The following is a 13,871-nucleotide window of genomic DNA, read 5'->3' on the forward strand; positions in this document are numbered from 1 at the left end:
ATCAGTTTCTTTAATTTTAAGTGAATACTACTATGATTATGTCTCTCTTATATATATATATATATATATATACTGTATATAAATTCTTTATATATTTGTTATTTATTATTACTGATGATGTTATTATTATGACTGATTTAGAAGTTCAGTTTACCAAAACAATTTTTTAAATAATTTCTTTAATTTTAAGAATTTAATTTATTATTATTGTATATATGTATGTATGTATCTATAGAATATATATCAACAATATAAAATATCTATTATGTATTTATTAAACATATTTATTAACATTCATTAATTTACATATTTATTAAGTAAATTACCAAGAAATTCTTTAAATATCAGATTAGGAATATATTATAAAATACATGATTTAACTAAGTAAATTAATTAAATATGTATTTTATACTTCAAATTATATATCACACTAATATACATATGACATATGATGTGTTAATATAAAATAATTAATAATATAAACATTTATAAAAAATAAATATAAATCTGTCTGTCTGTCTGTCTGTCTATCTATCTATCCAATAATAGACTACATAGAAGAATGACCATTTTTGCAAGTCACCACAATAATTTCAGCTGATATAAACATGTCTCTTGGCATGTAGACGAGTTGAATAGATTACTGAGCGTGGCTGGCAGTCAGAGTGCAGGATCCCGCTTTCATTAGCTCCTGAAGCCCTCTCCTCCACGATTGAAACCTTGACCCCAGCCTGCTACACTTAACCATGTTTTATTCTGCTGTAAAGGCCTCTGTTTAGTGCAGGGGTCCATCCAGCATCGTAAAACACGGCTGAAGGAGGAAAAAAAGGAGCAGGGACAGGGGTTAAGTTGACAAATCCCCCAGCTTTGAGCCTCGGCGGGCCGGTAATCTCTCTGGTAAGCAAAGAGCTCTCAGGTACCCCTTGTGTTATCAGCGCACGTCCACTTATGGTAGTCAAGACGGCCTCACTCTGTTGTCTTCTCTCTTGTAGCTGCTGTGGGCCAGTGACATGAGGGTCATTAGGTCCCCGCGCTTCAGTCAACAGGCCTGTGTTTGCCAGGCCACTTGTCCCGAGACTCTTTATCTTTTGTCGCCAAATTTAGATGGCATTGTTGCCCCTCACCTTGCATGAAATTGCTCTTTTGTGTGGAGCGCTGTAGATCAAGTGAAAGAGAGAGGGACAGAAAGACAGAATAATTAAAAACCTCAAACATTTCAATCTGTCTAAAAAGATCTCTCTCTCTCTTTCTCTCTCTCTCTCTCTATATATATATATACACATACACACTCACATTATATATATAATTAATTAATTTAAGCCTTTGTACAAACATCTATAGTGTATGATAGATAGATAGATAGATAGATAGATATTTTTATAAATGCTTATATTATTAATTATTTTATATTAACACATTATTTGCATATAATATAATACAATACAATACAATACAATACAATATAATATAATATTGTTTGAGCGGAGGCCCAAATTTGTCAATTTCAATAAATACATAAAATACATTTAGGCCTCTGTATACAAACACCTATAGTATAAACCATATATATTTGGATTTTGTTTGCATTTCCATTGATATGCATCTGTGAGTAGATGACGGCCTGTCTCTCACTACATCCTGGAACATCTCCAGGTAAATCAAAATTTCTTATCCCGCTGAGCACACGTGAGTCCATCCTGATACTCACACGTCCCATAAAACAAGCTCACTCTGTGTTCCAGTGTTTGGTAGAATAGTTCAAAGTTTGCGGCCCGGTATCAACCTGTTGTGTTCTTTTGATCTGGTGTTTTACCACCTGTCTTATTTCCATTCAGTCATTGCCGTGGACGGCGGTTCGAACTCTCTTGTCCACCGGTTAATCATTCCTTCAGTACTATCTGTCCGCTTTGGCTTATCTATCTGTGTGTCACTTTATAACTGGTTGTTATCAATCTGTCTAACTCCGCGTGATCTAGGCAAACCTATCAACCTCAGAAGTTTTGAATATTGTTGTCAGGCGGCCGCTTTCCTCAAAAACACCTCACTTTTCTTCACAGATGCTTATTGAGGAAGCTTCAAAGGTTTGAAAGAATGGAAATGTTGTATGGGATATAGTTGCTCAGGTGGATCACCTGGTGTTTTGGTTCTACAATGTCCACTAGTTTTGAGAGTGAACTGGGACAACGTGACTCCAGTAAAGACTTGGGTAAGTGGTTAACTTTGTTCTGTTTGCTCTGTTAAAAAGTGCATTATTCATTAGTCCTCATTGTAATATTCAACAGACTTGAACAGAATATGAGCAGTCTGCGTCTAGTTGTTTATATATTGTAGCGCAAGATTATGGCCAGATGTGGAGCGCTGGCCTGTTGACGATTTCTTTTTGTCTTTTCTGAACGTCTTTATTACTGGCTTTATCGCCGTCTTGGGTTATTAAGACTTTATTTTGTTTTTAAACCAGGACGTTTTATAACCAGTGGAATGACATAAACAGCATTTTAGGATTTTTATTGCGCTGTTTTGTTACCGATAAGCCGGCTGAGGAGCGGGAAAGTAGCGGAATGTATTAATGGTAGGCTAATTTGTAACAATTAGAAAACTATTATAGTGGTAGTATAGCCTATTATTATAGAAAACATTTAATATTACATAATATAAATGGAAAATATTTAACATTACATAAATATATTTAGATTTTCATGAAATGTTTGAAATTATTATTGAAAGGCAATAATGTCGACGTGAAGGGAAGGAAACTAAAGACGTGTTTTAACCTGTTTTTATACAGTCTATGGTTGTAACCTGTGCAACAATGTGTGTGGATTCGTGGTGATTTTCTTCCGTATGAATGTAAATATTGCGTCTATATGTGCCAGCTGTTTTCGTTATATGTTGCCGACGTTTGTTATCATATTACAGGTTTTGTCTAACGGGTTTTTATGACTTTATTACAGTGTATTATTATCATTATATCATCACACAACTCACATTTAGGCAATGTGCATTAAAAAGCATTTTATCGAGAGATTCCTTAGCCTGCATCTTTTCCCCCCACAGTATTTGTAGAAATAATTGTACATTTAAATAAAATTAACATTAAAAATATAAAAGGAAAAAATATTTTTGTATTTTCAAAATTAATTAATTTATAATATATATAAAATAGCCTAAAACAAATTACAAAACTATTTTCACTGTGCACCTTTAACACACAACACAAGGCATTTCCTAATTTCATTCCTTTTTTTTTTTTTTTGCTCTCTTTTTCCGTTAATTCAACTCTAAAATCCCATAGAGCATTTCAAGAGCATGTTGATGCCACAAAATAGACTACACTACAATTACATCGCAAATAAATTTCAAACATCAATTTTAGAGCACATCTTGTGTAATTTTCTCGTGCTTCCCACCACCCTCCCTACTCAGAAATATTTTTCTAATACACACAAACACTTTGCCCTCCGGTATATCACCACATACCTCCCGGTGCTCCCGTTAACGGCGCTGCGTGTCTCGTAATGTTCAATTAGTTTAGTTTGTCGGTGTTTGAAGGCGAAGGCGCTGATTCTCTGGCTCGATTCTGATTGGACAAACGGGTGACGCCAACGCAGCGAACGCAGCGCTGATTGGCTGACGCGGTGTCAGTGCGGCGTAAACAAAGCAGCGAGGAGCCGTTTGAACTTCACAGATAGAGCGACGCAGAGCGCGCGGAGGAGGGGCTCGCGCGAAGTTCCTGACAGCTCGCACACTCCGGTTTAAAGAGCAGCATCTTAGTCGCTGCAGAGACCACCCTAATGAACTTACACCGCGTGTGAAAAACTCCTAAAAGAAAGGCAGGCATCTTGTAGGTGCACACACACGGGATTTGTTTCGACGTTTGGACGGTGTTTTTGAGAGTCTCTGGTGTTCCTCGCGCGCAGGCGGAGAGGCGCGTGCTCATCATCGGCTCAGCAGAGCTGTCATGCTGCCTAAAGTCGAGTCAGAATCTCTGGGACTCGCTCGATCGCATGGGGAACAGGGGCATATGCCTAGAAATTTGCAAGGTAAGCGGCATACGTGTCAGAGTGACGCTTTCATTCATGCACGCAATATTAAACCTCTCATTGTCAGATATTTTACACTCAGTGACCTTTTATGAACACCGCATGCCACAAATATAACTTGCACTAGTTCTGTCACTGAAATTTGAAGAATGAGAAAATCATTTACTACAAAATGACCTAAACAGAAGTTTAGGTTTGCAAACAAAATATTTGCGTTTACTTGTACTATAATTGACTCGTGCTTAAACATGCACTGGGTGGCCGCGTAAAGATACATTAGGAAACAAAGTGCAATAGCAGAGCGTGAATTATTTTGAGCTGTGTGAACTCTTATAAACTCAACATGATCTGCATCACCTGCCAATGAATTTGGTCTTAGTATATACAACAGAAGGGGGAAACGAAACCACAATAATGACTATGACAGAGCGCAGATTTACGCCAAACATAAATCTGCTGGTCCAAAATAGTTAAGCCGACATGAGCTGCACTTTTTGTAAATAAAGGTTCCAGTCAGTACAAAATTGTTTTATAAAACCATCTATGCACTGGATAAAATCTGAAGAATCAACTCAAAATAGGCTATAACTTTTTAATATCCAAAGAACCATAGAGCAACTCCGCGACAAATGGTTTAGGCTACTGATAAGAATAGGTTCTTTTGTGAATTTTTTTTTATTTTAAAGAACGTACATTTACAGTCGTAGAAATAAAATGTTATCTCCACGCGTTGCGAGCATTTAAGTAACTATTATAATCGAGGAATATATTTAAACTGAAGGGAGAAGTAGGCTATAGAGAGATTCCAATTCATACACGAGAGAAATTCCAGGTGAGAGAACTTCGTGGAATGTTGTATAGTTTGGTACGAGCTTTTTAAAAAAATAAGAATGTCTTTTTAAATTCAAATATTTCAATCTATGTGTATTCTAGCTATTTTACGCTGCTCGAGCACACGTCAGAAAATAATTACAAGCCGTTATAAATAACGATTATTTGTTTCAAATCAAGGAACGGCATTTTTTAGTCAATTTTAAAATGTAAATAAAAAAAAAGAGAATAATCTACGAACTGAAAAACCTTCAAAAGTAATGCTTTTGGAATTATTCTACTACAATGATACAAAAAATGTGAGCATTTTTAAACACTTGTTGCGTTCTGTTAAAAAAAATACATCTTGCACAAATAATAGCCTAACTAATGGGAACATTAGAATAGTGAGTAGGCTAATAATAAACGAATATTTATTGTTATATTTTATAGCGTTTTGCTTCACAAATATTTTTTTTTCCTATAGAACACAAATCCAATTCGAATGGCCCTTTTCTTCACATGCTGTTCCAAAATACCTCGTTTTAAGTTAAAGTTGATGGTTCTATTTAGAACTCTCAAACTGCATCACTTCATCAATGTTAATGCTAATTAAAAGACGAAGATGAAATAAAAATATATATCATTTACAGAGAAAAGATTTGTCTCAAATATAGGCTACAAAAGACACATGCCACGGTGTATGATTTATTTTGCTAGCGCACAATACTCGTGTATTTACATGTTGTTTTGCTTTTATTCGCCTCGTGGCTAAACGTTCCACTCCAGCGCGAGACAGCAGCCTCTCTCGCGCTCCCATACCAATTTACGAGCCATCATGAATATTAACCAGATCGAAACTGAAGTTTTGCCCTGTCTGCGACCATCCTCCTCACTCGACTCGAAGCTTCTGCTATCTCTTAGAGACCCAGAACTGCATATACTTCCAGAAAATCCACTCTTAAGGCTAAGATTTTGTAAAACTCACAATTGGTGATTCCTCGACTTTTGTTATAGACTTGTTTGCAAAACTGCAGGGCGTGCAGGCTACACGTATAAGGTATCGAAGAGACAGTTAACATAAACTATGTGTTTTACAGCTTAAAAATAAAGATTGTTGAATTGTTAATCAAAGAATCGTTCAGTAACCCTTTCGTTTGGTTTTGAGCTTCTGTATGGTTGTTCAGAGATTCAAACAGTTCTTGGTGTTTTAGGTTCTTCAGTTGAGTGTCACATTAAAAATATTCTCCTAAAACATCAGACTGCCAAACCATTTTTTGCCATAATTACAAAAACATCTAAAACTCTCTAATGTAAATTGTTACTCATATTTTGATTGTGATTTTCAGCCCCCCAGTTTAAAATGATGGACTACTCCTACGACGAAGACTTGGACGAAATGTGTCCAGTGTGCGGAGACAAGGTGTCCGGATATCACTACGGGTTACTGACCTGTGAGAGCTGTAAGGTGTGTAACATCAGATGTTTTTAACCTCTCAACTGGTGGGTCGTGACCTAAAATTGGGTCTCAGGTCTGTCCTGATGATAAGGCGAAAATGCAACTATGCAACTAACTATATAATTATGGACTGTTAGAATAGAAAATAAATAGCATTTTCTGTTTTTAAAAGAAAGAAGAAAATGTTTTCCACACCTTTTGTCATTGACCTCGAAGGCTGTGCATCCACTCAAGTGGTATTTGGGAGAAAATGAATCCGCCAATTGGCAAAATGTATAGGTTACGTAATGTCATCCTTGAAAAACATATAATATTCTGATTTTAAGGCACTTAAGACACTTGACATCCAAAACCGTTTTAAGAACAACTAATCTAATATGCTCCACTTTAAAAAAATGTTTTTTTCATGTGCACTTGTTATTTATTTTTTTATTTGTGGAGTTGTTTGTGACCGGCTGTGTGTTTAGTAAATGAAGAAATGACTGTTTTTGTCAATGTCCAATTGAAATCTAGTGGTGTGTTTATTTCCGGAAACCGGTTTTGGAGTTCAGTCACACATGATAGTTCGTAAACCAAATGGACAGTTTAGAAAATCCAGTGTCTTTGTCTCTCTCTCTCACACACACATACTGACTCACATTGTTTTTCCCCCCCAAAGGGTGTATATGGTGGTGGATTTTCTTCTTTAATTGTTAACAGATCTCTGTAGCACAACATGAGAAAATGATTTGCCGTTTAAAACCGCCGTTTTGAGTTAGGACGATATTTAAATATCAATATTATACTTTAAATGTCTTTTAAAATTCTGTTTTTAGAATTTTAATGTGCTATAGGCAACCAGTATTTGCTGTTTCTTATATATTTCATTTCAATTTTGACTAGTTTTAATGATATAGTCTACATTCAAGGTTAAGCACTTTATGAACTCCATGTTACGGTTGTGTGTGTGTGTGTGTGTGTTATTTGAGTTCTGGCCAGTATTGATCCTTTTAGTTTTAAATGGGCCGGTCTCCCTACGGTGTTGATCAAGAATTAATTAATACCATTCCTCGTTTGATTCTCTCCTGCCCTGAAAATGAATTCAGAACAGTTGCAGGTAGAATCTTGTAATCCTGCGGCTCTAAATTATGGATATAATTTATTGTTTTTTTTCAGTTGCTTTTTTGCCTCTGCCGTATGAATAATAGGATCAGAGAAGTTCAACGGGAATTTATTTGGAAGAAATTTTGATATTTGTACGCCCCTGTTTGGATGTTCAATTAAAAAACAGAACAAAATTTGTTAAAAGTAAACTCCAACTTTCAGACCAAATGACTCCAAATCCAACTTTGATGGCTTGCAGAGCCTCTGGTCATAATTACTTTTAGAGGAGCTCACAGAAACACGTAAAACATGTAGTATTAGTATGTCACAACGCTAAAAGCGGATCTTTATATTAGCGAGGATATCAAGCGTATTTCGTCCACTCTCTAGTCGGCTTCTCACATTTTTCAATCTGTTTCTTTCCAGCCTGCGTTTCTGTTTGTTCATGTCAAGTGTGCGTGTGGGTGCACATGTCAGTTTTTGTGTGGGTGTGTGTGTTTGTGTTTATCCAAGTGAGCGTCGACTGCTGAGGGAGCGTTTCTCTGCCCGTGGCTCTACTTTTATATGTGTCTACTTGTGTGGCAGTGTGTGTAACACCTCTTTTTTTTCTGTGTGAATGGATACAAGTGTTTTTTTTTTGGACGTGTGTGTGGGTTGTCTGTGGCTGAATAGCACATTAACAAACACCGGAGGTCAAAAGTTTGACATCTTCATTCACCTCACTCTGCAGGGCTTCTTCAAGCGCACGGTGCAGAACAACAAGCGCTACACATGTATAGAGAACCAGAGCTGTCAAATAGACAAGACCCAGTTTAATTTTATCTTAAAAATTCATGACTTAATTTTATCATAAAATGTATGCCAATTTTAGGAATTTATAGAAATTTAAGATTTTAACTTTTTTTTTTTTTTTTTTACAATAGTAGTAGTAGTCATAATAATAATATATACTTTACCTATTTGTTGGGGGTCCCAGGCCCCATGAATTGTAGTGATGGACCTATCGGAAATAAATGCTTCAGTTAAAATCTTTTTTTGTGTATTATCAGAAGCTTTCAGCAAACAGATTTGAGTGCAACATTCACCATAATTGAACAAGTAGCAAAACAAAACATCCATATCAGTGTGACACAGACAAGTGGCCTTCCATGTCTCCATGGAAGCTCTATTATCAATACAGATAAGGAAAGCCTACTGTTTTAAAGTTCTGGAAAAAGCACAGGAGAGCATGTTATGTCTTTCCGAGGAAGCCTGTAATTATCTTCTTTTATACAGTATATTAGTGGCTTAGTTACAGATTAAGAAAAAGAATCCAATCTTTTTTTTTTCCTCTGTATAATTAGTACGGAGTTGAGGAAGTGAAAAGGAAGCTACATAGACCAGCCCCGTGCGTTTATTCATTCCATTCGAGTCCAATGTTGTGCACAGCGGAGCGTAAAATAGTTTAGATTTCATCAAACGTCTGTTATCCATATTAAGGACCTTGATGAATCTGACGATCTGGCACAGATCTTCCGTGGATGTTCAAAACATGCTCCACGCTTTGCATTGCGCACTTTGTCATTTTTGGGGGCTGATACGCGTTTGCCGTCTCCCGGCCGCTGGCGGTGGCGGCAGCAAGCTGTCCCATTACTTATGCATAGGTATCATAGCTATTCATGTGTGCGCATGGAACGGCGCGCCTTCAGAGTAGAGCTCCGGCAGACATGACAAACTGTGTGTCAGGAGCCGGCCAGGGAGGCATTCATATGCCTGTGATAGGACAGGGATTCTCAGCCAAGCAACGCTTAATATTCCTGTATATTAAACACACATAAATCAGACAATAAGCAGCGCTCGAATCTGCCCAGACGGGCCCCGTCTACACAGACGCAGAACACGCACAAACAAACAACATCTATGGACGGCCAATTCAAGTAAATTAGATCAGGCAACTGCTTTTATTACAGAGGCAATTGCTTTCCGCAAGCCATTTGAGTAACTCACAAATTGGTTTTATAAGTCATGTACACACACAGACACAGGCTACAAACACATACAGAATAGATACACAGTTTACATGGGAAAAAAGGACCGTGTTCAGAATAGAATACTAGCCTACTACACACTGAATGCTAGACAATAGTATACTAGCTACTATTTTAAAAAATCTGAATGAAACAGTATGCATTATTCCAAAATAAACATTTCCAAAATCACATTTAATAACGTAAATGAAAGTTTGTTTTGCATTTTTATAAATTTTTTTGTATGCACTTTCGGCAACCCAATCAAATTATGAATAAAAAAAATATTAGAAAAATTCCTACTGATATTATTTCAAGCTCATTCGTCACACTAGGAATCGAAAGTTGAGGGCATTGCATTGTGGGATATACAGTATGCTATTCTGTGTAGTGTGCTTTTTTGTAAATGTAGTAATTCATTTTATGTATACAGAAAATGTAAACTGTGCAAGTATGCATACTATATAGTGCAAAAATAGTAGAAGTAGTATGGTAGCATGCTATTTGAAACATAGCCAGAAATGCACTGAAGGTAATTCTATGTATTCAGAAAATTTGCATAGTATGCATACTACAGTATATACTGCAACAGTAATAAGTGTAGGATTGGTAGTATACCATTTCAAACAAAGCCAGAAATGCACAAAATGTAATTCTATGCATACAGGAAATTTGCATACTGTGCATGGTAAACGCATGTGTTGGGGGTAACTCATTACAAGTAATGCGAGTTACGTAATCAGATTACTTTTTTCAAGTAACTAGTAAAGTAACGCATTACTTTTTTAATTTACTTTTTCAAAAAAGTAATGCCAGTTACTTTGTTTTCCCATTTATTGACTGACAGCTCTCCTGTCCCCATATTGGGAGAAATCGGGAGTACAGAGGCATTGTGTGCGCTGTGTTAATGCATTACTTTTAAAAGTAACTTTCCCCAACACTGCGCATGCATACTATATACTGCAACAATAGTAGTAGTATGCTATTTCAAACGGCCTTAAGTGCACATAAGGTTATGTATAGAAAAAATGTGCATACTGTGCATTCTATATACTGCAACAATAGTAGTAATCCTGAAAATTTGCATACTGTACATGGTATGCATACTATATACTTCATCAATATTAGGATAAGTTTGGTAGTGTGAGATTCTGAATACACCCAGAAATACACACACAATGCAAATGTAGTAGGCGATTCTTTGCATACAGACAAATTGCATACTATGCCTAGGTATACATACTGTATACTACAACCAGTGTGTACTAAAACAATACTACTACTACTAACACAGCCAGAAATGCACACACGGAACCTCTCATCTTATGCCAAAAAATCTGTATGACATGCATGTAAATAACCTTGTTTAATTAGACGCTGTGAGAAAAAAAATCTTATCAGAAGACAAAAAGGAAGAGGGGGATGGTGTCAGACAGAGTGTGTAAGCATGCATGCGCACGGATGGGGGCATGCATTCATGATCTGAGTTGCACGTCTAATTGTGATTTCCCATAAGGGCCAACTATTAGTTTCCAGCTCATTAATTACCCTGTTGCTCAGGAATCATTAATAGTTAAACTTACCACAGTTTTTCTGATTGGATAAATTTTTAACAACCACATTAAGGGCCAAAAACACACACACACACACACACAAAATCTCCCACTTGCTCAGGAATCACTTTTGACTGTTACGAGAGCTGTCAGCGGGATCGCTGTGGTAACACTTTGCCTCCCTCTCTCGCCGGATCAATCAGATCATACACGTAGTGACAACCACACACACACAAACACTCACCGCTGTGACAAGGACCATTAAAATCACTCCCAAGGCAGCTGTTGGACCGAGGGTTTTCTTTTAATTGTTTTATTTTTTTTAAGATCTACCATTTGTGAGATATTAGGGCCTAACGAGCGGCGGTCAACGCGAATGCGTCTACAAACGCATGCTCTATGCATATGCTGCTGTGTGTTTAACGCGCTGCTGGAACCTCCAGCCATCCACCTGCCGACAACGTGGAGCATAAAAAAGAAATAATTAAGCATAAATAATTAACATGGGACCCAGCAGACGAAAGTGGAGTCTACGGCCCTGTGGCGGGGATCAGAGTCGCTTCCGGACAATGGCACTCTCTTCATTTATTTGCCATAATGATGATCTCATCCGCTTGACTTTGTCTTGCTTCAGTTTAATATTGAATCATTAGCACCGTTTCTCTCTAAATTGTGTCCTCTGGCTCGATAATGCTGAGTTTGCTCTAGGTCTGCCTTTGAAAATAACAGGGCACATGGGTAGCAACACAAACTAACACCACTGAATGTAAAATTCACACATGAAATTTACACTAATTGCTTGTAGCAAATAAATAACTGGCCTATAAAAGTGTGTGGCGAGTCTTCTCTGCTGTGCTGTATATCAATTGAAACTGTGTACCAAACTTCAAAAAGAGTCTATTTCACTATTTAAAGGTGAAGTGTGTGAAGTTTTTTATATTAAAATACTTTTGTTTTTGTATACTTAACAAAGTAACTATAAGTAATTTGCCAGTTACTCCTTTGAAATGTATAAACATTCTGGTGCTTTCAAAACAACGTTTGTTTGAGAATCCTGACCAGACCGACATAGCAACGGCTCAGCCAATTGTGTGAGTTGTGGGCGGGGCTATCTCTTTGTTAGACCAATGACAGAACTATCACAAAATATGGCACAACTGAAGAATTCTATCTATCTATCTGGCCAAAATGCCTATTTTCAAGTCTTTGTCAAGTTTCTCTTGATACAACTGATTTTCTTGATACAATTGACAGTTAATAGTTATTAAAATTTTACTTCTTTAAAGGGGTCATATGATGCGATTTCAAGTTTTCCTTTCTCTTTGGAGTGTTACAAGCTGTTCGTAATTCCAATTCTGCATCCTGTTTACTACCTAAATTCAAACTCAACTGAAATACAGGAATATAATGTTTTTAAATGTTATTCTCAATTCTGTTCTGAATAACCCACAACCTGCAGGGAAAAAGTCCTTACTTCTGCAATTCTGTTTGGTGACACTAGTGGCACAGAAATGACACACTTCATCTATTATTTTAGTTTTTTTTCAAAAAAAAAAAACAAAAGTCAATTCTGTAATTTCCTCATGAACTGATACCCGACTCATTTTGTGTTTTGCCTTTTATAAGCTGTGAGGGCCGATCGAATGAGAGGAGGTCGCAACAAGTTCGGCCCCATGTACAAACGAGACCGGGCACTCAAGCAACAGAAAAAAGCCTTGATCCGGGCTAACGGACTCAAGCTGGAGGCCATGACGCAAGTCATGCAAACCGTCCCAGCGGACCTCACCATTACCTCTGCCATTCAGAACATCCATTCAGCCTCCAAGGGGCTTCCACTGAGCCACCACCATCATCACCACCACCATCACCACCCCCACAGCTCCTCCAGCGCAGGCCTGCCACCTGTAGACTTTGACCGCAGTCCCTTCGTCACCTCGCCGGTCAGCATGGCCATGCCGCCGCACGCCGGAGGACTGCAGGGCTACCAGGCGTATGGCCACTTCCAGAGCCGCACCATCAAGTCAGAGTATCCCGACCCCTACACAAGCTCGCCGGAGTCCCTCATGGGCTACCCGTACGTAGAAGCCTATGCGGGCGGGTCGCCGCCCACCTTCCCTCACCTGGTGGTGGAGCTGCTCAAGTGCGAGCCGGACGAGCCACAGGTGCAAGCGAAGATCCTAGCGTACCTCCAGCAGGAGCAGGCCAGCCGAGGCAAGCACGAGAAACTCAACACTTTTGGCCTCATGTGCAAGATGGCCGACCAGACACTGTTCTCCATTGTAGAATGGGCCAGGAGCAGCATCTTCTTCCGGGAACTGAAGGTACGTGATGCTTTCGTTGGTTTGGTGTTGGGTGGTCAAAACGTCAAGTGATCTAAAAGCATTTTACATTGAGTTGGGAATCAGTTGGGATGACTGTTGGCCTACAATTCAGTATAATTCTCAGAAAATACAGAATGAAGGTGTTTTACGAATAGTACCAAAAATATACTGACCCTCAGCCCATCCATGATGTACATGAGTTTGTTTCTTCATTTTCTTCATCAGAACAGATTTGGAGAAATTCAGCATTACATCACTTGCTCACCAATGGATGCTCTGCAGTGAATGGGTGCCGTCAGAATGAGAGTCCAAACAGCTGATAAAAACATCCCAGTAATCCACACGACTCCAGTCCATCAGTTAACATCTTGTGAAGCAAAAAGCTGCACATTTGTAAGAAGCAGAGAATCCATTGGTGGGCAAGTGAAAGGGATACTCCACCCCAAAATGAAAATTTTGTCATTAATCACTTACCCCCATGTCGTTCCAAACCCGTCAAAGCTTTTTTCGTCTTCGGAACACAATTTAAGATATTTTGGATGAAAACCAGGCGGCTTGTAACTGTCCCATTGACTGCCAAGTAAATAACACTGTCAAGG

General features: G+C 38.0%; 1 protein-coding gene across 1 annotated transcript in view; it reads left to right on the forward strand.

Moving 5' to 3' along the window:
* The first annotated feature begins 3,625 nt into the window (after window positions 1-3,625).
* nr5a2 (nuclear receptor subfamily 5, group A, member 2) overlaps window positions 3,626-13,871 on the forward strand; it is a 58,138-nt gene continuing 47,892 nt past the window's right edge. The window contains exons 1-5 of the mRNA XM_016524902.1: window positions 3,626-4,040; window positions 6,200-6,318; window positions 8,123-8,202; window positions 12,411-12,442; window positions 12,578-13,272. Of these exons, the coding sequence (XP_016380388.1) occupies window positions 3,959-4,040; window positions 6,200-6,318; window positions 8,123-8,202; window positions 12,411-12,442; window positions 12,578-13,272 (1,008 nt within the window). The 5' untranslated portion in view covers window positions 3,626-3,958. The remainder of the gene's footprint in view (window positions 4,041-6,199; window positions 6,319-8,122; window positions 8,203-12,410; window positions 12,443-12,577; window positions 13,273-13,871) is intronic.

The sequence above is a fragment of the Sinocyclocheilus rhinocerous genome, unplaced genomic scaffold, assembly GCF_001515625.1.
Source record: "Sinocyclocheilus rhinocerous isolate Xijiao unplaced genomic scaffold, SAMN03320098_v1.1 scaffold2468, whole genome shotgun sequence".
In the NCBI taxonomy this organism is placed as follows: Eukaryota; Metazoa; Chordata; class Actinopteri; order Cypriniformes; family Cyprinidae; genus Sinocyclocheilus; species Sinocyclocheilus rhinocerous.